At 33.6% G+C, this 27,777-nt stretch overlaps 4 protein-coding genes across 6 annotated transcripts in view; 2 read left to right on the top strand and 2 right to left on the bottom strand.

Moving 5' to 3' along the window:
- The window catches only part of LOC111415183 (synaptic transmission protein complexin), a 308,454-nt gene extending 303,911 nt beyond the window's left edge, over window positions 1-4,543 (bottom strand). For 2 of the 3 annotated variants that reach the window (XM_071194454.1, XM_071194450.1), the window contains exon 1: window positions 4,456-4,543. The gene's annotated coding sequence lies outside the window, so the exon portion shown is untranslated. Of the gene's footprint in view, window positions 1-3,130; window positions 3,369-4,455 lie in introns of those variants that run through there. The other variant, XM_071194451.1, reaches the window with a different exon arrangement.
- A 50-nt stretch (window positions 4,544-4,593) lies between these two features.
- On the top strand, window positions 4,594-12,530 carry LOC111415182 (DDB1- and CUL4-associated factor 10). The gene is made up of 4 exons (XM_023046733.2): window positions 4,594-5,072; window positions 5,128-5,497; window positions 5,555-5,758; window positions 11,861-12,530. The coding sequence occupies exons 1-4, from the start codon at window positions 4,750-4,752 to the stop codon at window positions 12,443-12,445; spliced, it is 1,482 nt and encodes a 493-aa protein (XP_022902501.1). The 5' UTR covers window positions 4,594-4,749; the 3' UTR covers window positions 12,446-12,530.
- Window positions 12,531-18,261: 5,731 nt separating this feature from the next.
- Window positions 18,262-19,637, bottom strand: LOC111413847 (ankyrin repeat and SAM domain-containing protein flippy). The gene is made up of 4 exons (XM_023044966.2): window positions 19,442-19,637; window positions 19,163-19,366; window positions 18,754-19,109; window positions 18,262-18,693 (listed from the first exon to the last, which is right to left on the bottom strand). The coding sequence occupies exons 1-4, from the start codon at window positions 19,597-19,599 to the stop codon at window positions 18,509-18,511; spliced, it is 903 nt and encodes a 300-aa protein (XP_022900734.2). The 5' UTR covers window positions 19,600-19,637; the 3' UTR covers window positions 18,262-18,508.
- A 188-nt stretch (window positions 19,638-19,825) lies between these two features.
- LOC111413831 (protein Skeletor knk) lies at window positions 19,826-27,218 on the top strand. Its single transcript, XM_023044941.2, has 7 exons — window positions 19,826-20,019; window positions 24,824-25,043; window positions 25,096-25,443; window positions 25,507-25,681; window positions 25,732-25,974; window positions 26,024-26,159; window positions 26,212-27,218. The coding sequence occupies exons 1-7, from the start codon at window positions 19,965-19,967 to the stop codon at window positions 27,072-27,074; spliced, it is 2,040 nt and encodes a 679-aa protein (XP_022900709.1). The 5' UTR covers window positions 19,826-19,964; the 3' UTR covers window positions 27,075-27,218.
- The last annotated feature ends 559 nt before the right edge of the window (window positions 27,219-27,777 follow it).

Consider the following 27,777-nt stretch of genomic DNA (forward strand, 5'->3'; position numbering starts at 1 on the left):
AGTAATAATATCCCTATATGGAGGAAAGTAAAGATGGTCTTCATACCTAAAGGTGGTAGGCGTTCAAACGCCGACCCCAAAGCATACAGATCAATTAGCCTAACTTCATTTCTCCTCAAAAGGATGGAAAAGGCAATCGATCAATACCTTAGGAATGGAGTGCTTGTTACTAATCCGCTCCACCCTAGCCAACATGCTTACCAGAAAGCAAAATCAACAATTACTGCTCTCCATGCTTTGACTTTTGGGACTGGTGTTTCACAGGATAATAGATGGTAGCCTTACTGGCCTTGATCAAAACCGCATTCCAAGTGGATCTCGTACATAGTATATTCCAAAATAGTGGTTCTAGGATGTTCTTCGCAATCATGTCCATCACAAGATTAAGTTTGGAACACTTCTCAGACCAATATATATAACATACTACTGTATGCAGAGAAGGAAAAGCAATAGGAAAACCTTCTTTTCTTCTTAAGACAAGAATTACCAAGATGAAAGGCCATAGCGCAATTTATCCATAGCGACATTGCAGGACAAATTTGTATAAGAACAAATAATGGAGAGAAATATTATCAGCTGATTAAAGAAAAAGAGCAAAGCACAGTTTAATTTAATTAAGTATATTAGAGAATTGAAAGTATGAAAGCAAAACGACACAAATGGTCAAGAATAAGAATGGATAATGGGGAAGAATTTGAGTGATAAATTCAAAAATTTTTGTATATAAAAGGGTATGAATATAGAATGTATCTTGAAAGTAAAGCACAAAAAAAATCAGAAAACACAAGTAATAAGGAAAATAAAAAAGCTGCATACTCAAAAGTAGATCAAATTAAACAAAGGGCGTAAAACTACTACAAACATTACATAATTACACAATCAATTCTGAAAATAGATTGAAAGAAGCTATGTACATCGAACTGGAATCTTTTTGGAAAGACACCAAAAAGACAAGATTGGTACCTAAATTATATCATGGCTGAAAATGGTGGACAGTTAAGTTGTGCAGAATGCCAACGGTTAGAATATTAATATATGTTTCAGTACAAAATAATTGGAAACTCAGACAGATTGATGTACTAACGATACTTTTGAACGGATTGATTGATAGAGACGTTCCCGAAGTTGTGGAAAGTTTAGATTTTAAACGTGCTTTTCTAATAAGAATGTGTACCTAGATCTATTTATAGACGACGCTTTAATTACAGGATTAATCGCTATTGACTAGTGATGAAACGGATAGTGATTTTGCAAAAAGTCGGATACCGGATATTCGGCATCCCCTTCGGCCGGATATCCGGTTAGTACATTTCTGAAGTGATATCCTACTTTGCCACATTATTGCGATATTTGAATAAAAATGAAATTAATAAGAAAGCTGATAAGATATGTCAACTTATTTGGATCCAAGATACAAAATGAACTTTTTTGATGCTGAGTTAACTAACGAAGCAACACTAAAAAGAGGATGCTTTAATTAATAATTGGCGATATTTCGACAAAGATCCTACAAGAAATGAATTTTATAGCGAATTTTGAAAGTTATCGATGAAAATTGCAACATCGAAAATTTTATCAAAACTTCAAATATTGTTTTCTCAAAAACTAAAAGTTATTTTTCAAAACGTATTGGCTCATTGGAAAGAGAACACTCTTATTAACACTTTGGGAAATTGTCACACTCATATTCCAAGAAATCGATTTTATAGGAATTTTTAAAATTTAATCGGCGAAAATAGCAAAATTCGAAAAAATTGTCGATTATTTCAAACATTTATTTCTCAAGAACTGAAAGTGGTTTCTCAAAACGGATTTTTGCATTAAAAAGAGGATACTTTAATTAATAATTGGTGATATTTCCACAAGGATCCTTCAAGAAATTAATTTTGTAGCGAATTTTGAAAGTTATCGATAAAATTTGCAACATCGAAAATTTTATCAAAACTTCAAATATTGTTTTCTCAAAAACTAAAAGTTATTTTTCAAAACGAGTTGGTTCACTGGAAAGAGGACACTCTTATTAACACTTTGTGAAATTTTCATACTCATATTCCAAGAAGTGGATTTTATACAAATTTTTAAAACTTAATCGGCGAAAGTTGCAAAATTCGAAAAAATTACAAGCGAAGAGAAGGAAACTAGACGAAACTGCAACAAGATCGTATTGGGATTGTTATAATGAGGTTGATAAAGATAAACCTGATAATAAATAAAGTTGTATTCAATGAAAAAAGTCCTATTGGGGTTGAACTTGATTGTTATCTGCAGTTTCCAACACCTACAAGAGATATTAATTCCTGTAAATGGTGGAGTACTAAGTAATAGGCTTTTAATATCCGGCCAAAGCCGGATAGTTGCTGAATATACGTTCCATCACTACTTTGTAGCCTTCTCCGACGTGAATTGTCGAGTGGCTGCATCTTATATTGATCCATGTTTAAAATTACAATTTACACTTGCTTCTGGCAAATAATGATACACACTGATGAGTTTCCTGCTTTAGTTTTTTTTTTGTTGAACAACTTCGAAAGCGCCCTGGTCTTTATCAGGCCAAGTTGTAAATACTTCGACTAATTAAAACGAGGTTGCTTGCGGCCAAGGCTCTGTGATTTAAGTTATATCAACCTAAAACTAGTCATCATATTGTAGCGCCTCGGCCGTAAGAGACCTTGACTTTATCAAATAAAATTGTAGATCTTTAGAGTGATTAAGTTGAAATCTCTTACGGACAAGTCTCAGTGTTTGAGATTATATCAATCTGAAACAAATCATCATAGTGTAGCAAATTCGAGCAAAAAGACGAGATTGGTACCTAAATTATATCAAATGTCTGAGAATAGTGAACTGCTAAGTTGAGCAGAATGCCAACGGTTAGAATATTAATATATGTTTCGGTACAAAATAATTGGAAACTCAAACAGATTAATATTGAAAATTTAGATAGAGCAAAATATGGAGAAATGAATAAACCAGTAGCACGAATTTCTTGTAAAAAATCCAAATGAAATGACAACATTTCTTGGAATCGAAAAAGAAATTTGGATCAAGGTTTAAAGATTAGTCAAACAAATAGATACTGATGTGCAGTAACATTCAATAAGATTTTTTAAGGCAGGGCTGGTTCACTTACTTGGTTAAATGTTCTTTCTTCACTAGCTAAGCTTTTCTTGGTTAATCGGCCTGTTGCAAGTTGCACACTTGTTTTAACACTTTTTGCTCGGTTTTTAAATATACAGTTCATCAATTCGCTTCACGAAACACAAGATATTTTAACGTTCACTCGTCGGTATACGGTAAAGACCGAAATCACAAATCATACTGTCTCGGAAAATTGAGAAAAACCTAAAAAAAGGAACTGGTTCGCCCCCACCCTCAATTAATGGGACGAACCGAAATCAAATAACGAAAATAAACAATGTGATGCGTGAACAGTTTTTGAAAAAAATATACTTATTAAAATTACAATTGTTTTTAACTTGCTAGATATCACTGCTAACAATTGTATATCTCACTATTTCAAAAATCGTTAGTGCCGAGTTAAAAACATATTTAAAAAGAACATATTTTCGAAAAAGGGAAATCGCGCCTAAAAGTTTTAACATAAAAGGTGAAGGTTTATAATAATAAGTTGGATTACACACAAGATTTGTTAAATAAAGACAAGAAATATTGTAAAATAAACACAAATAATAGGAAGAAAATTAAAATTATTATGGTTTTTGAAAAACGTAAATCGCAATAACGTGGTTTCCTGAAGATAAACCGAAACCGGTCGAAACCAAAAAATAAAATTATTTCATCGTTAAGTACGACTATTATTTATATTAATATACCTTAGCATATACGATGATAACAAAGAATCTAAACATCAAAGAATCTTCTAAACACAACCACATTTTGAGTCGTTTTATTATAATTTGCTCCAAAAATTTGACTTCTCTGAAATTTCTTTTTGATATTTAATAGCTATTGACTAATAGATGGCGCACGAGTTGTTTCTTAATTTATTTAACTCGAAATAAAAAGGAAATTTAATTAAAAGGCAATTTTGTATTACTATTTCTAATAAACTTAATAACCAAAAAAAGTCTTGTATAACAACAAAATTCATTAAAAAGCTATTTGCACGAAAAGCTTTAAATATAATTTCCTATCTGGAGTTTTTGTTCGCAAACTAAACTTTGTTGACCAACATAAACTAAATTTAATAGGTGTAGTTCTTTTATGAAAGTTTTATAAACTATTATCATTAATTTTTTTTAATGCGATTATTATTTAAATTATGTACACACCCAATTTTTTTTATTCATACATTTTTTTTTACATGATAAACATTGTCGTATCAATAACCACTTAAAAATACAAAGTGTAAACAAAGATATCTAACCGAACAAAAATAAAACGACAAAACTGAACCGGTTCTTTTTCTAATAATAACCACATAAAAAAACTTACCTAGGTTTCGTAAAAAATTAAATTAGCAATCTAAAAAAACCATATAACCGGACTTCACACACACATACACAATCAAATAACACGTGAACACAGGGAAATAAACTTTTTTATACTTTTGATTGGCAACACTGCACCTGCCATAAAGTGACAGTTAATTAAAAATGACATGTATTTTCGAATCTCTTTCAATATCCCTGTTCTTTATCCACGGAATTTACCAGCTTAAACAGTCAATCTAATTTTTGTTCTCCATATTAAGTTGTTAGTATATAATGGTGATAAGTTTTGTGAAAAATGATGCGAACTACCGCGGACATAACCTATAAACAAACGAATTACAAAATATTAAGAGATAGAGAATTGGGATTAAAAAAATGTATTGGAACCGAGGACGATTTATCAAGGAAATTATATTCTAATATAGATTTTTACGACAACGGGGTTATTTTGGAATATAATTACAACCAAGGAGGAATTTTTAATTTGGAATTTAGTCCCGATGGGCAATTATTAGTTGCCGCTTGCGAAGGAAGAACAGTGTTACTTTTCGACGCTTTCAATTCAACATTTATCAAACAAATACCTAAAGCTCATTTAAGATGTGTTAATTGTGTGCGGTAAGTCGAAAATTAAAAAAAAACAACTTTAAAGTAATCTAATATCTTGTATTAGATTTTTAGATAAAAATACTTTTGCAACATGTTCAGACGATGGTACAATTAAAACATGGGACTTGAGATTTCTAAAAACATCAACAAGAACCCTCCAGGGTCATTCAAATTGGGTGAAGAACATTGAATATTCTGAAAGAGAGCAAGTTTTAGTTACCAGTGGTTTTGATGGATCCATTTATTCATGGAATTTAAAAAATAACCATGACATTTCAATCAGTTATAATAAAGTGTTTAAAATGAGTGGTTTAATGAGAATGAAAATAACACCGGATGATACAAAAATGATCATCACAACAACGACTGGTTATATGATAATTGTCCATGATTTAAATTTAAGTACTATGTATAACGATTTAAAAGACTTCCATGTAATGTCTCAAAATTTGTTTTTATTCTATATTTAGCTAAAATATTAACTGTTTTAGCCTCATTTATATAGGTTAATGCAGATGGGGGATGAAGCCCTCCCAGAAGCAACTAGTTTTAACCCTTTATTTACATCGAGTAGAAACAGGGTTGAATTTGTAGTTGATTTTCCTAATAAAGCTGAGTTAATAAGTTCAGTACAAATTCATCCAATGGGTTGGAGTGCTTTGACTAGAAATATTAGCGATGATAATAATACAGAGGTAAGAATGCGTTGAGATAAATAAAACTAACCATGTTAAGAAAAATTAAAATAGAATGTAATCATTAACACACCCATTTTAATGCTTCACATTTTTTCGTTCTTTGAATTTCTTTCTAATTTCTTTTAACCTTCCAATACACGCGCTTATACAGTTATACGCGATGGACTGTAAGCCAGAATTGACAATAGAAACGATCGCCGGGCAAAAGATGGCGTTAGTTAGAATTTATTAAATTTGAAATTTAATAAATTTAATAACATGGGTTAATTTAACTTAACCCATTTGCATCATAAGCTCAGATATGCGTGGATTTACTAGTTTTATTATTATTAATGTATTTTATCAAACTAGAACTAATACTAGCACTATAACCTTCTTTAGGAGCAAGTTCCAAGTGTTCAATATACAGGGTGTACAAAGACTATGGAATAATAGTTCTACAGCCTAAACTTCAACTTATATTAAAAAAAGTTTTAAATAAAAGTTACTTGAAACTATTTTTCGCATATCTTGGCGTAGAAATAAAATAAAAAAGATGACGACATGTGTTTTTTAAATGAACCCTGTATATTTTAAGGTTTTTGGATTCCTTTTGACAAGGTGTTGCAAAATGCCATAAAGTTTTAATGCTTTAAACTGCATAGTTTTCAAGATATTGAAACTTTTATTTAAAAAGAGTCATTATGGAATATACAACCTAAGCCTTGACATCACAGGGATGGGCGGAGCTTATACCGACTCCAAACATTTTCGTTGCCAATAGACAACCTAAGCCTTGACGTTACAGAGACGGGTGTCATCTCTATGACGTCAAGGCTTAGGTTGTCTATTAGTGTTAAAACATTTTAAATAATATTTTTATGGCGATTTATCTTAGCAACTGTGGTAAGCAACGAAACTGTTTGGAGTCGGTATAAGCTCCGCCCACCTCTGTGACGTCAGACTTAGGCAGTCTATTGAAAAATTGCATATGGGGATTTTTCGTTAGCAACGAAGATGTTTGGAGTCGGTATAAGCTCCGCCCATCCCTGTGACGTCAAGGGTTAGGTTGTCTATTCCATAATGACGCCATAATTTGGTTGTCGCTACGTCATATCATTTTAAATAAAAGTTTCAATATCTTGAAAATTATGCAGCTTAAAGCATTAAAACCTTACGGCATTTTGCAACACCTTGTCAAAAGGAAATCAAAAACCTTAAAATATACAGGGTGTTCCATTTAAAAAAGACACTCACCATGTCGTAACTCAGACCGCCGTCATCATTTTTATTTTATTTCTACGCCAAGATATGCGGAAAATAGTTTCAAGTAACTTTTATTTAAAACGTTTTTTAATATAAGTTGAAGTTTATGCTGTGAAGAACCGTGATTCCATACTTTTTGTACACCCTGTATACAACAATTGGAGGTGAATAACGACTAAAATTAGATTATTGGCTGTTTTGTACGAACATTAATATTGGACTATCGTAAATTTTACGATTTAAACGAAATACCACTTTTCACAAAAAATTTTTATTATAAGAAAAAGTAAAAATTACAATTAATTTCTTTGGTGCTTTAGCATAACTACACTCACTTTCACATGAAATACACCACCCATTAAGAATTAGACTACAATTTTGAAACTTCGGTAAAATAATGCTTTATTATCAACTAAGAAACGATGAAAGTTTAGTTCAAAAAAAAAACAATACAAAAATTAACATTTTTCAAGAAAAAACTAGTAGTGGGTTGCATCCCCATGCGCAGCTATGCAGCATTAACTTTTCTATCCATGCTCTCTATTAAGTGGTCGATATCCTCATGGGGTATCTCATTCCATGCAACCTCTAGATGGCGTCGAGGTTCATTCAGATTCTCAGGAGACCTGGGTACTTGTCTTAGTCGTCATATCCCAGACATGTTCAATCGGCGACAAGTCCAGTGATCGTGCAGGCCAGGGCAAAATCTGTAATCCAACCTGCTCCAGGAACCTTCTTGTAACCATAGCAGTATGAGGTCTTGCTGTTGGAACGTGGCATTCTGCAACGTCTGCATGAAAGGTACTAACACCAGTTCCAGAACGTTGTCGATGTAACGACGTGCGTTTAACGTGCCTGGAATGAACGGAATATAGCCCCCCAAACCATAACCTCAGCTGTTAAGGCTGTGTGTCGTCTTTGAACGAACTCCAAATTCCGTCTTTCCCCTCGATGTCGCCGCACCCTTCTACGACCATCATTCACCCATAAACAAAACCCTGATTCATCACTGAAGACGATGTCATTCCATTGATGAACCCACCCTTGCCGTTCTTGACACCATCCAAGTGTGGCTGCTTTATGGGGAGGTGTTAATGGAAGCCGAAGGTAAGGACGGTATGAATGAAGCCTAAAGGAAAAAATTCTTCTGTAAACAGTTGCCATCGACAAGTGTCGGTTCAAAACTCTCGTCCAATCGACCTTGTTGTTTGAAATCGATCCCTGGTAGCCATTCGCCTAAGGAGTCGGTATTCACGTGCGTTGCTGCTTCGGGCGGGTCGACCAGCAGGACGGCGCCTCTGAATACTGTCTTCGGACCATAGAGACCATACCCGAGGCGCCATTACAAGGCGTCTACTTGACAATCAAATAAACTGACATTTTGTGGGCAGAAATTCATTAATTTCTAGGAAGAAAATATTGAAAGTTGGAGATAACAATGATACAGGAAATATAACAGTTGAGTTTTTTCCGCGGAAACTTTCATCGTTTCTTACTTGATAATAAAGCATTATTTGAATTTTAGTGGGTGGTGGATTTCATATGAAAGTGAGCATATAATGAGATTGTATTAAGAGCATTTTTTATTGTGTATGTATTACACATTGTACAAATATAGCCTCTCTGCTCATTAGAAATAGTATGTTTGCAGTATGTAGTGGTCATGCGTCTTTTCCTACTTGAGCAGTAGAAACAAAATTTCGTTTCTTGTTTTCAGATTCTTCGTCGTTGCCAGAAATCTTTAAGATACTATTTATGGTTTTTTATTAGATTTTAAACAATGTGTTTCATCTTCAGATAAACTCAGTTCTGATTCCATGTTATCCCCACTCTCAGTCACCGTCATTGTCTTCAAAAGGTTCGAGATCACCATCGCTATTCATTATCCGTTGTAGTTCTTCATCTATTTCCTTTTGCATCAAAGGTTTTTTGAAAGACATTTTTCTGTGACATTTATTGGAAAGCGTTATCGGAAAACTATAAACATTTTTATGTTGGTTATGGACACTACGTAAATACTGGACTTTCGTATAATTCACGAATTCTAAAGTCTACAATAATCGGCAACGCAGTCGAATTTGTAAACAACGCTCCCATCACTTAATTCATCAGTTAACTAAACACTGTAGAGGAAAGTAATGAAACACTGAAAGACTTAAGTGATGTGAGGGTAATCAAAATTTTACAAAGTTGAACGAGCGTCGTAAAATTTCCGAATGTCCAGTAATCTAGGGTCAACACAGTGGGCGTGGAAATTATTTTGAAACCGTAATTCCACCGCTAAGGGTCGTAACTGCCATAAAGAAACATTAAATTCCTGCTATCTCGGAAATTTAGATGATGAGCTATAATTTTGACAATATCATTTGGTAGTTTGGATAATACCTAATCATTTTTCTTTGCGACATTTCTCATATCTATCACAATAACTACTCCTGGAGCATTCAACCGATTTGAATATATTTGCTCCTGTTTGAAAGAGCATTTTATGTTCTTTAAACATTTATTAAAAATTTGTGCACCAATCGGATCAAGCTACTTTAGCAATCAAATTACAGAGCACAGAAATGTTACTACATAGAGCCTTTCTTCACACTTTATTTAGATTCAGAATGATGACAATAAAACAAAATAAACCAAAACACTTAGAATAACACAAATTTTTTCACTTATTTAATCGTCAGTTAGTCCCACATCAAAATAATATTTTTTAAGAGGGGAAAGTGAAGAGTTTCTTTTACAAAATATTATAAACTGGTTTATTTATGTTGAAAATAATCTATACATAGAATTTTAGTAGCTAGACTATGACAAAATTATTACAACGTGATCGTTTTGAAGATGTTTATGGAGTCTGGTTATCCGTTGATGATTTCGTCAAAAAAAAATTGGCCTATAAGTTTTCCTTCTACGATTCCGCACTATACGTTCAAACTCCAGCGATTTTGATGCTCTACATATCGCGTCTAATGTGGCTTTTGTTCGGGGCAATAATGCATGTTATGCAAATTTACATCACCTGCATTATTGAAAGATGCTTTATGCATCCATAGTATTTGTGATAAAAAATTTGGATTTTCCGGAATCATATTTAACAGCCAATAACAATAGTTTAATCTGTAATCATAACTAGTATCGGTTCAGGCCTGATGTAAAACTATGTGATGGGGATGCATATTATTCTCTTGAGGAGTCTTGTATGTATGTATGTATGGATTGGGGAGTGCATGCAAAACCGCACGCCACACTTAGGCCCCATTGGGCCCCTTGTGCATCCTCCCATTACACACTCTAGTCACATCAACCAGCCTAAGGATTTACCAAAGGCTAGCACAGCTCCTAGAGATGCATTCCTGATGTCATCTGTGGTTGGCCATTTCTCCCCGAAGGTCCTCATTCTGAGGTCGGTCAGAGAGGGGCAATCACACAAGATGTGTTTAACCGTCTCGTCATCCTGTTCACAGGCTCGACAGAGAGGGGAGTCAGCAAGCTTCATGTTTTGAAGGTGCCTATTTACTTTACAGTGTCCCGTGAGGAGACCTGTGGCAGTGCGAAGGGCACTTTTACCGAGCCCTGAGAAGTCCCCCTTGAGGAGTCTTGTGGACAATTGTTTTTGGGATTCCAAGGTCATCGGATTTCTTTCTGGTGGATATTATGGGATTAGATTGCAATGTGTTCCACGAATTCTTAGCGGTGTCTGAATGGCTTGCACGTGTCCATAATCATTTAGCCAATCTTGAAAACACGTATCGAGAAAAATGTCCTTTGTGGAAATGTCATTGCAACATTTTCAAAATACTGAACATAAATTCGTAACATATCATACGCTTCTGCGTTAATAAATGACATATTTACAGTTACCATGGCTGGTAATTGGATCCTAATGAAGACACTCCAACATTCGAGAACGGATGCAGACAACAAAAATATGTAATCGCTGCAGATAACGAACAAGACCATAAATATTCAAATTGGTTAAATCGTACAGGGGATATTAAAATGTAAATATTTGAAAACGTATTGGCCTCCGTATTATGACAGATATGAGAAATGTCCAAGGTATCAAATAATGTTGTCAAAGTTATAGCTCATCATTTAACTTCCCGATATAGCGGGAATTTTATGTTTCTTTATGGCAGTTGCGACCCTTGGCGGTGGAATTACGAACTTCAAAATAATTTCCAGCTATTTCTCTTGCTCACTTTATCAGCAAGGATTTTGCGTCTGGATGTGATAAGGATGTGCGTCTGACCCGAAGTAACCCGAATATTCTAGTTCCATTAAAAATGTATACCACCTGAAACTAGAACTAACACTAGATCTAGGAAGTTTCGGGTTTAGCTAAAAATGTTTATATCGCCAATAGGGTTTTATTTACTTATTTTTTGTATACACCATTTCCCAAATATTAATATTTATTAGAATTGTTACTACTCTCAACAATATCGAATATTTGCAGTCATCTAAATGTTGTCATTTGAAAGAGCTAGCCAATAAAAGATAGCACTAGTGCGAAATTAGAAATTTAAATAGTGCGAACTAACAACAATAATAATAATAGTACGTGCACTAGTATTGAAAGGTTAAAAGAATTTTCTAATTTTTATACAGCAACACCTTGAAATGAACCATCACGTTATAAACAAATAAACACCATATTTATATTTATTTAATATCACACTGAAACTAATTAATAAACAAAAAAATAACGTTTAATCTTTAAAATGTTAATAAATGATAATTAAAACTGTAACTTTTACTGGAAGAAAATTTTAAAGGTCACCAGAGAGAATAAAATAATTTTAGTTGAATTTAAAAAGTGAATGGAATGCTAATAAATAAAAATGATTTTAGTGGACGTGTGTTCATGATATTCAAATGAAGGAACCTAAATATTACGATGATATTTACACGTATATTCAATCGCCGGAATTAGAAGAAACTAACGAATCGGTGCCGGATAATTTAATAGATATTTGGCAAGGTTTAAGAACGTTAGATCAAACGGAAAGAAGCGTAGTAAATCATCGTCCCCGTGTAAATTTTATGAATAGTGGTCTTCTTCATCGTCTTCGTAATCCATGTCGTGAACCCAACCCCGAAGATAAAAATAGAATGGTGAAAAACCTTCCAAGATTAACGCATTTTATCCAAGAGCAGGTTATGAGACGGGGTTATATTAAAGAATTATGTTTTTCAAGCGATGGTAGAATCATTGCTTCGCCATACGGAAAAGGAGTGAGATTGTTAGCTTTTAACGAACGTTGTCAAGAAATTTGCGATTGTTTACCAGATGAACCCCAACAATTGGTTCCTATTGTGAATATGCAAGGGTATCATTTGGAAGTTGTTGTTAGTTGTAAATTCAATCCGAGACATTATCAAATGGTTACCGGATGTCTTGACGGCGGAATAAATTGGTATAGACCCGTTTTGTAGTCGAATAAAAAAATTCTTTTTTTTTTATTAACGTGTATTTAAAAGATCAAGTTATATGTTTCTATTAATTTAATGTTTGTACTTATAGAGATGAAATTAATCAATTGTATAATTGTTTAATAAAATATTATGTAACATTTTCTTTACTGCCAATATGGATGTAATACTGTGTTACTTTACATTATAATCTTAATAAAACAATTTCAATTATTATTAAAAGGGCACGATTTTTCTTTTTGTACGACTGTAATAATTTTTTGATATAATTTAATAGTCTATTTATGTTTTAGAACGACGATGCTCAAAGTTCGCTCACTTGGACCACTACAAGGTACTTGGTGAACTTATGAAAAGAAAAATTGAGGGTTCAAAATGTTACAGTACACGTCTGGTGGGTCTTGTAACAGTACGCATTTAGATAGTCCAGACTCTAAGTCGTACTGTTACAAGTCAGCGCTACGCAGTAATGAGAACTGTACCCTAGCTAGAACAGTTTTTTAATCGACAAGGTTTTTGTGACAGATTCTAAATGCTAATTATTATTTTACTACTTAACCTCATTACAAGCTAATCGCTAATCAGTTTTTGCTACGTATCTGGTGAAGTAACTTGCAACGAAATTTGACTGAACTTTACCAGCAGTGTTTCGTGATTATTTTGGCTTCTCTGTGGCTCATCAAGATAAGGATTGCACATTTAATATATGCTGTACGACATGCGTAAAGAACCGTACAGATTGGGCAAAAGGAACGCGATATATGATTTTCAGAAAACCCATATATACCAGATATATATATATATCATATATATATATATATCCCATATATATATATCAGATACGTAGTTTATAGACAGAGTCTATAAACTACGTATCTGATTGCTACTTTTACCTGACTCAAAACATACTGTGAAATACGCAAATGTACGTTCTGCAATACGACCACTCCCTCATAGTGCTGATTTATGTATACCTGCAGTGCCAAATCAGATAAATGATGCCACCATTTACCTTCATGTAGTGCAGTTGCAGAAGGAAATTTTTGATCCAACCTATCTACTTGCCTGGGAAGTACATAGGTTACATATAGTAAGATATCATATTTACTAACTCAAGCTGATCATAACGATCTGGTTTTAGACATAAAATTGTCAAAAAAGCAGTCTGAACTATTAGGATCTATATAGAAAGAATGGAATTTGCTTCATCCAGGAACTAAGGTGTGTCGTTTTCGTAGTCGTGACGAAGATGCAAAAAAATACCGTTCACATGTCACATTTCGGTTATGAACTTGATAGATATTAAATTTGAACCACAAGATTTGCGTTTATTTATAGATTCGTCAAAAATCAGTTTAAAAGCTATACAGTTGCATAATGGAAATAGATTTCCGTCTGTTTCGATAGCACAGCTAGCTAGCGTGCTTCTAGTATGAAAAAAAACTTACAAAAACATGAAATTGGTGCTAGATAAGTGGTAACTTTAAAATCATTGCTTTTTATGTAAATGGTACAGCAGAGATCGAAACAATTACTACTGCAAAAAAGACTGGTCAAAGCGTGATTGAGCACACTACAGTATTTTTACCACCTTTACATATAAAACTAGGTTTTATAAAAAATTTTGTCAAAGCCATGTATCGCAATCGGTCAGGTTTTATGTACTTGAAAGAAAAGTTTCCCAAAGTTATTGGCGCAAAAATAAAGGAAGGAATTTGGAAGAAAAGTTGAGTTCCTTAGAGAAATTGCTTGGAAAAGATTTAAAAACGTTGAGCAACATTTTTTGGCAAAGAAACCACAAAGCTAGTAACTGTAAAGATCTGATAGAAGAACTACTTTCGACATACATTGGGTTGTAATATATCATTCAAAATACACTTTCTACACTCCATCGAGACTTCTTTCCCGAAAATCTAAGAGCCGGTAGCGACGAACATGGAGAAAGGTGCCATGAGAATATTTCCAGCATAGAAAAACGATTCCAGGACAAATGGAGAGCATCTGCTATGTTGGCAGATTTTTGTTGGACGCTTGCAAGACTACAATACTCCAGAAAATTTTAAGAAACATATTTTTAAATTTACTTGTAAATAAAGTCTCTGTCAAGTTCCTGCCACAAACAACTATGGATGCCAGATTTGTTTCGTCGTAGATCGCCAGCCCCCATGTCTTTTCAAGATCAGCTCCCGAATCCGCTAGTATAGTAGTTGACAATCGATGAAAACAATGACCAGTAGCTTTCTGGTTCTGACAAATTTAAATATGATGCAATTTGTGATGATACGCAATTATGATGCCCTTGCTTGGAATAGTTCTGGTTTTGATAGTCGCTATAACTTGACTCACACATTTTGCATTAACATATTTAATAAAAATCTACGATTACACTACAAGTCGTAGATTTAAGACGCAATGCATAACACTTTTCATATAATATAATGTAGGACGAATTTGAAATGATGAATGTCTTTTGACTGTGATTTTTTGAATTTTGGATATTTATTATTACTACTGAACTAATCCTCGAATCATCTATTGTTAAATTCAATAGCTCAGTTCTTCTACAAGCTATATAAATTCGAAATATTAACATAACTGGCAAGAACATAAGTCCTATTTAACAAATATAATAATAAATTGATTAATATACCTCACCTTTACTATTGTCATAGTTGATTGACATAATATTAAGTTGTAGATGATGGAGATGATATTAGTAAAAGATGGCTTTTGGAGAGATAGGACTATACATATCAAAGGTTGCCATTATGGGTAGTAGCTAGCGCCATGTCTACACAGCGAACCATCATTGGCCGACCATTATCAATTATTACTACTGCCTTTTGCTTGCTGCCTTACTAACATTTTATTAAATCGGTAGTTGTTTATTTATTCGTCATGAAAGGACATAAGAAAGAAAGACATAAGTAATAATACTTAATTTTGATTTTGTAGGTGAACGATTGCTGATAAGATATGCTACTTTTCGGAATCATTTTAAAAAAGGAACTCTATGAGACTTGGGGATGAAGTTGGTTCTTCTCCTCAGAAAGTTGTTTAAAAAAAGCCATACCATCTCTTTAAAAACGTTTGTCAAAATATCAAAACCATTTTCAACCACCAGCTAGACAGTTCTTGGTTGAATGTTCTTTCAGGTAAACCCAAGGCAAGGTGTGTCCAGGAAAGAGCTTCATTTTATGTAAAAAATAAGAAATCTCAGAGACGATGAAAAAATATTTAATTTTTATTTTCGGTGTTTCGATCGAACTATGCGATCTTCATCTGGCACGACTAGAGACAAAGTAAAAATAATTTTCATTATCATATCAGTTAATTACAAAAAACAAACAAATTAAAATTAAATTTACCGTCAAGAGTTGTTGATTGAAGAACAAATCATCAGGTTGAAATATTTGACAGTAAAAATTGTACGGTTAAAATTAGCGTCAAACTAAATAAAACTGTCACTAAAACTAAATTTTAAAAAATACGCATTAGACGGAGTTAAAATTAAAAATTCTTTAGTTTAATCGTATGGAAATTGATGGCAGGGTAGGTGTATGATTGACAAGAAAGGACTGATTGTAGATGGAATTTTCTGGTTTTGACGAGATTTACAATCGCATGCGCGTTTGTGGGAAGAGAAAACAGGACAGGCAGCAACAAGAAATTCAAATGGAAATGGTATGCATAACAAAATGTCATTATATGGTTGCTCAGTATAAATGCCTCGTTACGCAAAAATACATAAGGGAGAACGATTTCGCTATCTGGGAACGAGCAGATTTATACAGTAAGATATTATAAAATAATAACTTCTTATACATGAGAATAAAGTAGAAGAGAGTCGCATATAGAGCATCAATTAAGAAACTAATCATACCAGTACGAAAACGAGTCCTCGGAATTACAAGATGATAGGAATAAAATGAACATTCATTACGCTCTATAAGATGCTCAGTATAAAGACAAAGATGTGTGTGAGGACGAATGCACTGTATACGGTATACCTCTTGGTATTAAATTAAAACAATCTTCACCATATCAGAGGAATAAATGAAATTGACGTCTTGATTATGCACATCAGCATACCGTCTCCTCACAGCAGTATTGTACGCATAGCAATCCTGCTTCACAATATTGTATGTTTAGTTTTGGTGAACCACATGATAAAAAACATAGTGTAGTCGTGAAAAGATTTCAAAAATAAATTGGAGTGACCCATTCACGTACATCTAGAATGGCCCATGGTAATTATGATATATATTCTTGGAAATTGTGTAGCTTTACACTGATATGGGATCGATATAGCGTCTTTACTACAAGCCACCTCGGCTTAAGAGGGTACCACCTTGAAGAACCAAAAATAAAGATAACTTTAAAATTGTTTTTGCAAGGAGTACAAAAGTTTTCTGAAAACGAGCTGTGGGGTTTTAATAAACAGCTATTCTAAAAATGTGTTTTATTTATTAACAGTTATTAAAATTGCACCTGCTAGATGTCTGCAATGTTAGGCTTGCAAATCGTGCAGGGTCAATTGGTGTATAAGATTGCTCCTAAACCGGAAATCGAATAATCAAATTTCGAGTAAGACTACTTTTTTAAACTCAAATACTAGGGAACTACGTTTGATTTTTAAAGAATATTCATTTTTAACCAAATGGTGGCGATTTTACAACATATTTATTAATAAAATACATACATAAAAATGGTTGTAAAACAGACAACTTTAGATACATCGAAAAACGGCTACCTACTTTCTTAGAGTAAGATGATACAACCTTAAAAAAAAATTTGAAAATCCGTTGTAAAATGTGGGAGTTATCATGAGCACAGATTGTATTTTTCAGAAAAAGACGTAGAAAGTTGACCAATATGAAAAATTATATATTTTCTTTCGAAACCTCTAAGCAGCGATTCTGCAGCGTAATTTGTCCTCCCTGAAGGTTATTTTCTTCTTCTGCATCTAATCTATCTGACAATAAGCTTCTACGACCTTCTTTAACCTCATCGGTCATGGAGGACATGACCCCACTTCATGGCAAAACTCGAAGGACGATCTTCCAAGTGTTAATTCTAGTATTTGCATTATTTCAATAATGCTTGTAAGACGAATGGAATATCGGACGCAATGCCAACCACTTTCTTGCCACCATGAATCATTTTTGGTGCCATAGACTTAGTAACTTTCATTACTGTTTATGCATTTTAACTTTTTTAACAATAAGATCAAAATACCTAAATATAATAATATATAATCGAGCAAAAATGAAACAGAAAGAGTTTTACAAGTAGCTTGGTGCCACCTTAATTAGAAGATAAATTTTTAAAAATCGTGTAGATTAGTGTTGATATGGTATGGATGTAGCGCCTCGTTCGTAAGCGACCTTGGGTAAATTACAATAAAAATTCTTAGAAATCATGTAAATAAGTGTGGATATGGTATGGATGTAGGGCCTTGGCGTAACGAAAATATATATTCTTCAAAATTGTAATAGTTTTACATTGATATAGGATCGATGTAGCGCCCCGTCCGCAAACGATCTCAGCTTAATTAAGAAGTCAATCCTTAGAAATCGTGTAGTTTTGTATCAATATGTTATGGATGTAGCACCTCGGCCGCAAGCGATCTCGCTTAAATTACGACAAAAATCCTTAGAAATCGTGTAGATTAGTGTCGATATTCGGCTATAATTAGCCGCAAGAGGCTTCGGCTTAATAAATATGTATATTCTTCAAAATTATGTAGCTTTGCATCGATGTAGCGCCTCGGCCGCAAACGACCTCGGCTTAATTATGTAATAAATCCTTAGAAATCGTTCACATGTTATAGTTTATTATGTAGCACCTTTTGGATACAATACACATCCAAAAAGGATTACTTCAAACGAATGACAAATTACGAATATAAAGAACTAACGCAAATATGGTCTGTGGAATGTATCTTCTGCCAAACTAGAAACAACCCAATGAAGTACCATAAGAAACTAATTATGGGATTCGATGAACTCAACCACTAATTGATTATGCCAATGAGGTGAAAAATAAAATGTTTATTAATAACAATTAATTAACGCCCTCTTCTAAATTAAAATTCATTTTAATATCTTCCAAATTAATTTTACACCAGCGATACCTTTTCGTCATTTTACAATGTTCGCTAAATCCAAACCCGTTTTTATCACGAATATTGGTATCGGCTCCATTTTTAATTAAGAATTTGACAATTTTATCATCACTTTCCAAAATTACTAAAATTAATTTTTTAATTTAATAAAAATTAAATTAAAATGTTAATTAAATCATTATACCAGCTCTTAATAACGGCGTCCATCCTTGATTATCTTTAGCATTAATATTAAGTTTTTGTTCAACGGCGAATTTTACAGAAATTAATAAACCAGAATCAACGGCGTAATGAAACGGTGTTAACCCGTTACAATCAGTTTGGTTAACATCGGCACCTTTATCGATTAATAACGAAGCTATTTGTAAATATCCTCGAAATAAAGCGATCATTAACGGCGTTCTTAAATTTCCTAATAAAGGAGAATTGATATTTGCTCCTAATGTTATTAAAAATGTCGTTGTTGATAAGTCGTTTCGTTCAATTACAAAAACTAAGGGTGTTTTTCCTTGCTTGTTTGGAGTTTCTAAAAGAATTGGACTAAAATAAAATATTATTATTAATAATTCATGTTAATATTAATTCGTTGATACCGCTGATTAACTATTTTTCTTAATAACGAAGTTTTTCCTTGTGAAATAGCCCTCGTAATATGATGAACCCGATACGGTTCGAATTCTGTCGCTGATTTAAAAATAACATCTCCAATTTCAATTTCATCTTGAAATAATTTTAATTGAAACTTATAAACGGTTTGTGGTGTTAAATTTTTGACTTTGTAAGTAATTTTAGGCCCTCTTAAAATAAGAATTGAATAAGACAAAAAAAATGGCTTAAAATGTGAGAAAATTTCCCAAGAATCTAGGAACTACCTGTACAAAGCTTTCCATTTTCCCTCTTCTTGAATGTACAATAGAAACTCCAAGTTTTCACAGCAATTTTCATCTAGGATATTTTCCCAGGATAAAAGAATCGTATTTAAGTCTTTAGTTAGCGTTATCGGACGATCTTTAATGTCTATTTTCATCATTTATGATATTGATCAAACTAATGTGGGAAGTGGTATTTTTTTAAATTTTGATTGAAAAATCGTAAAATTTAGTTTAAGATTAGTAATTGTTTTGGTAGAATCAAAAAAATTAATAAAGATTAAAATTGTATGGTATAAAAATGCGAGTTAATTTTTTTTTGATCGCCGCTGTACTTTTGTATACCGCTCAGGCCAATGTCTTGGAGAAAGCAACGAAACCACGTAACTGTCCAGTTCCATGAAGAAGTGACTCAAGTCCAGTCACAGAGAAGTAGAACTGTGACCAAAACTCCTTTTAAATATGTGTGTGGAAGTCAAGGAATTCAAGTTTTTTGAAGAAAATGCTTTGATAAACTGTTTCTAAAATGTGTTTTTGGTGGATTTTAAAAAGTCTTTTAATATTTTTATTAATTTTTCATGGTAAGTTAAAAAATTTTACTTTTAATAACTTTAAATTAATGAAGAGGAAATAGAAACTATTTATTCTGCTGTTTTTTACTTAATTATTTTTTTTTATTTTTTCATAAAAGTACAAAGAAATTTAAACTTGTAGAAAACTTTATGAAACGATTTGCCAAGGTTAACCACTCCTTTATTCGAAATATCAACCTTTTGTACTATATACACAGCAAATCCAAAAGTTTTCTTATTAAATTTAAATTGTTACTGTAATTGTTGAATTTTATTACGAAATTATCCGATTATTCACGCTTCAAGAATGAAAGTGTTAACGATCTCATCAATTTTATTTTTTACTGTTACGTTTTTTGTACTAACAACATTCGTTTTTAAGATACAGTTATTTTTATTTAAATTCTTTTTCCGTTAATTAATACAATAATTAATTTATAATTTTTTTATACCTGTTCTTCTATTATTCTTAACATTATAAAATAAACGAGAACATGTTTTGTAAGAATTTTTTAATCACCTAGTTAATATCTTCCTGTCAAGTTGATTTAGAATCGAGAACAAGGTACAGTGAGAGAAAAGATCAAAGCTTAGATAACGGGATCCTTGTGGTACGCCATGAAGGTGGTTCGTTTTGACAATCGATTGCAAAAATAAGTTCTTCGGAGCAATATTGTTTCAGATTAGTTGTTATAAAGATATGCATTTGAAAAAGAAATTGTATGAATAAAAAAATTATGTGCTCCATTGTATGCAACACCTACAAAAACATTTTAAATGCAACTTTGTACATTAATGTCGTCTCAATATATTTTGTCGGGATCGGAGCTTGCAAATGGTGAAGACCAAACGCTTAAGGTTGATTGATACTGCTTTCATCTATTACCTTCATCAAACGCAGTATACGACTTGAACTCTAGCTGCGTCATTTTTGATTGACTTGTAATGTTGACTAATTTCCAACAATTGGCCATTTTTTGCATCGCACATTTATTACTCTCTGATCCTCTGTTATGCTGATGACACGGTCGTCTTTGCGAAAAACAAGAGCAATCTACAGAGAAACCTACAAGCATACTGGTCAAAAAACTAAATGCGTGACAACAGCGAAAGAGCCACTTCGAAGTAAGCTGGAAGTGAACCTGAACATAATAGAGTAGGTCATGACATTTAGGTACTTGGGAGTTGAACTATCAAGTTACGGTAATATTGAAGGGGAAGTATCCCAACAAGTCAGGAAAGCCAGTAAAATCGCAGGCTGCTTAAACGACACTTTATGCAGGAACAAACATCTACATATTATATCTACACAAAATCGAGAATATATAAGGACACCATAAGACCGATGAGACTAGACCTGACACGTCTAAAACAAAACGGATACTGGAATCAACAAAAATGAAGATACTTCGCAGAATCACACTCTAGGATGACCGTCCTTTACAGAGAGCAGGCTTTAAGCAGGAGTGGAGGAAGACGACATTTATTCGATAATTGGATATTGTTGTATCAATATTTGTTATACTATGCAATTATGTTGTATAAATATGTTACGTGAATGCCTCCAAATGAGCTCATCTCTTAACCCGATCAGAGCGATGTAGGCGGTCGTACCGCGCAAACGTAAAAAGATGTAAACTAATCAAATATTTCTTTAAAATTGATTAAAACTATGTTGGGTTTCATGTCTATGAGTATCATGTCTTACTACAAAGATGTGTTGGCCTTTTCGCATCATACAAAAACTAAAGATTTTCCTGAAGAGTCCGCTCTTCGGTTAGGTTGATTAGGTTGATCGTATGGTGAACAGCCACACGTCGGAAAACGACACACGATTACGAAACCACTACAAGTTTCTAGAGGACTCTCAATTTGGGCAATAGCGCCATTGGAGAGAGAGAGAGAGAGAGAGATGTTACAAATGCTACAATATCCGAGCAAAGTTACAAGCTTTCTCATTCTCAGTTTTAGATTTCGAAAATGGCTATTGACAGATTCCAATAACGAAAGAACAGTACGTAGAACCAGAAGTATAGTATCCATTACAGTCTAAAAACAAGTTGCCACCATATAAGACCGATAATAACATACGTAATAGAAGTAAGAGTAGAAACAAACAAAACCAAGCATGTTGCGAGTAGCTCAGATGAAGAGAATTGAGATCAATAGTGAAAAACAAATTTTAGAGATCAATGCAACGTTCCAGACATAGGATAGGGAAGACAGCGGAAGAAACAATTTCATAACCACGTGGGAACTATGAGCAACAACTGACTCATATAATCATACTTGTAAATAACCCCCTGGTTCAAGACCCCCCAAAAAGATAGTTAGCAGGCATGCGATATCTCAGGAAATAGTTCAAAGGTAACAACTCCAGAATAAAGAAATCGACAGATCTCGAATAAGAAGATATTGCCGGAGATCTGGCTAATATAGTGAAGGCTCTTCTTGGACATTTGACCTATGTTTGTGTTCCAAAAATACAAGTCTCTCGAACAACTTCTATTAAAACAGAAACAAATTGATTCTGTTTTATGTTGAATATCTCGCTGATGTTGAAGAAATAAATAAACACTTTTTTCCCACTTACTACATAGTTGTGCAATCTGCGCCGCCTATGCCATAGTATCATTAGATATCCTAGTGCTGATAATTCTGCAGAATTAACTTTAATACTGAAACGTATGGCAGTCCAGCTCACTATCGTGGTAATAACGATAGATCAAAATGTATTAACCTATAATATTCGCCTTTTAGATCCAGTCACTTAATAAAAACAAGAAGATAAAATCAGAAATTCCAGCAGAACAACAAAGAAGTTTGTTTGTACAAGTCCCAGTGCGGGGCTAATGCTTTGATGGTACCGAGAGGATGTTTTTAGAATAACCAAATTTCTTCAACAACAAAATTTTATGTACAATGAGAAAAACAATAATAACAAAAGTGCAGGCGCGTTTCGAAAAGGGTTGCCGATAAAAAATACAGCGCGAATGGTAAGACGGTAACTGATCTCTCCTTGTTTCTTTTATCCCCGAGTCTAGTAACATCCCCGGTAAAAGTTTTTTGGGAGTCCTTGTCTGGACCAAAAGGATCTGCTGCCCAGATGGCCGGAGAGAGTTCTTTTGAATAGTTTCGAAAGCTTTCTGGTGTCCAGATGTTCGTTACGGAGAGCGTCCAGTAACATCGCCGGTGAAAGCTTTCCGGGAACCCTTTGCCTGGACCTAAAGGGTGCCCTGCCCAGATGGTCGAAGCGATTTTTTTAAAGGTTTGGAAAGTTCTCTGGCGTCCAGTTGTCGACACACCCAGTATCACCAAGAATTTATGGATTACCTAAAATCCATAATCCAGATATTGTCAGGGTTATACCACAAATTCTCCAACGTACCAGTTCTTCGCCAACTGATACTCCTTGCCAAGATTTACAAATTTTACAAATAAAATAATATCATCTGTCACAAATTCTACGCATTTTGTGGAAACAATCTAAACTAGCAAGTTAGATCCACAGGATATCCTGGTATCCTCGAATCCTCTGGTAAATGGTTACCAGAGTATCAGTCAAAGATGCCATGGATGGTCTTCACCAGAAACTCATTAATAGAGGGTATACCGCAGTATATTCGAGGGCTAGTAAAGTACTGTTTATTAACGATATATTTTAGTTGGAAGGGAGAATTCTATGAATTCTCCTTTGCATTAGCAAAGGAGCAGCTATGCGATTACCGGTGATAAAGTTAATCACCAATTTCTACATGAAGATGTTTGAAAAAGAAGCGTTAAGGAAGAGTACGTAAAAACCAAAGCTATGGTTTCGTTACGTTGATGTTATTTATTAGTGATTTGGCAGTATAGAAAATAGGATCTCTAAAAGTTCCTAGACCACCTGAACTGGCTCCATGATCAAATTTACCATGGAAACAGAAGCTGCTAAACTGTTACTTTTCCTGGATGTTGTGATAACTAGGAAGACAGAACTAGAAACGTTTGGGTTTAGCCATCTTGAGAGACGTATGCCTAAACCTGAATGTTTCTAGTTCTAGGTCTAGCGATAGTGTTATGTTATTTCTAGTTTTAGGTGTTATTCAGCATATGTGAGGTTATGACAATATGATGCAAATGAATTAATAATAAAAGACTATTACAGGGTATTACTGAAATAAAAAACACTGCATATCTCAAAGAATGAAAATATGCACTCTTGTACGTAATGGTTATTTATATTACAAGTGGGCTAGAAACATAATTACTGTACGAGTGTGGAGAATTGCACACGAGTACTGTAATTATGCTCTAGCCCACGTGTGGTATACAACATTTTATCTACGACTGCTCAAAATTACTTAAAAATCAATTTCTTTAAAAAGGTCTATTTTGACGTTTATAAAAATATTTTGAAATGATTGTTGACAATTTTGAATTAATGTCAGTTTCAACAACATATTTATTCATCTGGTATAAGTGTTTCGAAATGTAAAAACATAACAATTTTTATAATAAATAGTATTGTTTCTCTTTAAATACGTAGCACTTTTTCTTTTGTATTGTTGCTCGTTTCAATAAATTAAGTCGGTTCTGATTGGGCTAAAAATGCGTTACGTAATGAAACCAGTGCGGTAATGAACTTCATTACGTAACTCAAATCACCTCAAATGAGTGTGGTAATAATGACTTATCCAAACAGTCGTAGATAAAATTATTTACAACTGTTTCAAAACCTTACTAATTATTTTTTTCATGTCCCATAATGGTACATAATTGATTTATTTATTAAACGAGAAATTTAAGTTAGCATTTAAAATTTTCTTTTCAGTAAATTGTCAAGATGATGAAGGACCATATAAAGGAAAATACATAGGAAAAATCAACTCTTATCACCATCAAGTTTCTGGCGATGTTTACGCTGTAGACGAATATAGGCTTTTATTTACAAAATTTAATTATGATGGAAATGGCCAAGATACCTTTTTCTATGCTGGATCATCTAATAGACCAGGAATTCAAGGATTTATTGTTCCTGACGAACACGGAAAGTAAATAATCAATAAATTAACTTAAATTTTTTTTCATAAATTTTTATTTCAGAACAAACATTCTTGAACGTTACTTCAATAAAGATTTTACATTAAGACTACCTGATACTAAAGTGATAACAGACATTAAATGGTTGGCTATTTTTGACATTTGGAACCAAAATACTTTTGGTGATATTTACATTCCTGAAGAGTTTGAGCCACCTAAAGTACAAAAAATTCCGAAATTAGACGGAAAAGGTAACTCGGTGGATTCCGACCCCATCGAGGTTATCGACGCGAAAACTTTAAGACTGCCCAAGTTTAAATACGATGGATTAGCGAAAAAAGCTCACTTTTGGGTTGGTGTGGGACCGCAACCTAATAGCAAAGGACAATTAGTTCCTGATGAATACGGATAGTAAGTTTTAATTAATTAAAAGACATAAAATAAGTTTTTTTTTTTATTATTATTAAAATTTAGTGTTGATGCGTTAAGAGCGTATAATGGCCAATCAATTATATTAGAACTTCCTGGTGATTTAACAATATTTAACATCGATTGGTTTAGTATTTTTGATTTAGAAACGAACACTAATTTAGGATCAATAATTATTCCTGAAGGATTAAACGTTCCACCATCTTTAGTTAAAGTTATCGTAAGGATTAATTTTTATCACAAACTTTTTTGTTTAAAAATTATTTTTAGCCCCACAAAAGCAATTTGCCACATTGTTTACAATTACATAAAAACTTCCAATTATCCTGGGAAATTTTTGGCCCACAAATCACGATAGAGTTGGCCGGACAAGTTCGCGAAGACGAATATCTTTCATTTGGGTTATCTGGATCTGATGAACGAAGTCAAATGTTGGGTTCAGATGTTACAGTTGCTTATGTTGATCAACATAATGGTTATGCTATTGATTATAACATTACAGCTTTATCACCAGTAAGAATTGCGTAATTATTGATTACAAAAATCCTATTCATTTTTTTAGTGTGTTAAAGTATTAGGACAAAACAAAGGTGTTTGTAAAGATGACTTGGTTGGAGGTCAAGATAACTCGCAACTTTTTACAGCTTCGAGAAAAGACGGGATTAATGTAATAACATATAGAAGATTTTTAAGTTCATGTAAATCATTGTCTTTTTAATCATTCAAATATAATTAATAATTTGTTTTTAGCTGATCATGGTGATAAAGAATTCCCTCTAGACCGTGAAGTGTACATAGTTTGGGCGATGGGCCGATTAGATTCAAAGAAAGAACCTAGTTTCCACGACGCCTACTCAAAAGCAAACATAAAAGTTGATCTAAACGCAAAAGACGCATCCTCGAATTGTTTCTCATTTACAAAAACCGACCAAACCATCGAAGACATTTGGGAAAAAGGCGAAATTTACGACCGCACCATCCGAGTTTTTAACGCGTACGTTGGCCCATCTGGTGGTAAAAAAGGTTATCAAGCGACCACGGGGCAACCTTCAACAACTTTAGCTTGGTACATAAACGGTTTATTAGCACCTGAGCTTTGGTTAAGAAGAGGATTAACTTACCAATTTAAGGTGAGAGGTGGTAATAACCCCCACAGCGCCGAATTTTACCATCCTTTAATCATTACAAACGAAGCACACGGTGGTTATGATAAATTAACCGATGTTGCTCAATCAAAAATTCGAGTTTTAGCTGGGGTTGAGTATACAAGACGAGGAAGACCTCGACCAACCACGGCTGGACCACTTTGTTTAGCAAAACATCGCGATAATCAAGATAGAAGACTTGACGACGATTTCGCAACATTTAAAAAGTTTAATCGATCGTTAACTTATTCTTGTGAAGATGGGGATGCTGCAATTTTAGAAATAACACCGAATACAACTTGGCCGGATGTCGTTTATTATAATTCGTTTACTCAAGCGAACATGGGATGGAAAATTCACGTTGTCGATAGTTTTAATCGCGGTAGTGATACAACGAGGATTTTACCTAATTTAAACGTTATAGTCGCGTTGTTACTTGTTAAACAATTATTAAGATTGTTTAATTAAAGTGATGACGAGACAAGGGGAGTAGACAGAGTTTTAATTTTGGAGTGATTAATACTTTTTGTCATTTAGAATTTTGAAATTGTAATTTTTATGTTAGAAAATGTAAGGTTATTTAAAAGTAAGATTTAAATTATTAAAAAATAATTTCCAATTGTATTTTTTTCACCAATATCAAAAATAACATAATTACACATCCATACTGTACCGTCTCTTATCATCTGTTCAGAATGATGTAAAGAATTTATCAAACAAATACGACGAGATTGTTAAGTCAATTTCCTTTTACGGCGACAAAATCACTGATTTCGAGCGAGCCCTTAACAATTTCGGTGATAAGATTAAGCAAGTCGATGCGCTGGTCGCTGTAAATTCTAAACTTAAGGCTGATCTAGCTGCTGCGGAGTGTCGCCTTGATCACCTCGAGCAGTATTCGCGGCTCAATAATCTGATCATCGCGGGAGTTCCCGAACATTTAGGAGAAAATCTTTCCGAAATTGTGTCCAACATTGCGGAAGCTATCAAATCTCCTATTGTGGCTTCCGATATAGATGCAGTTCATCGCTTGCCTCAAAGACCATCTCCAGGAAAAGACAAGTCGCGCGCTAAGGCCATTATAGTAAAGTTCACCTCCAGAATAACACGTGACCGTATTTTTAGCGCGGCCAAATTATATCGTCGCAGTGCCAATGGCCGCTGTCTGTCG

Source organism: Onthophagus taurus, chromosome 2 (assembly GCF_036711975.1).
Source record: "Onthophagus taurus isolate NC chromosome 2, IU_Otau_3.0, whole genome shotgun sequence".
NCBI lineage: Eukaryota > Metazoa > Arthropoda > Insecta > Coleoptera > Scarabaeidae > Onthophagus > Onthophagus taurus.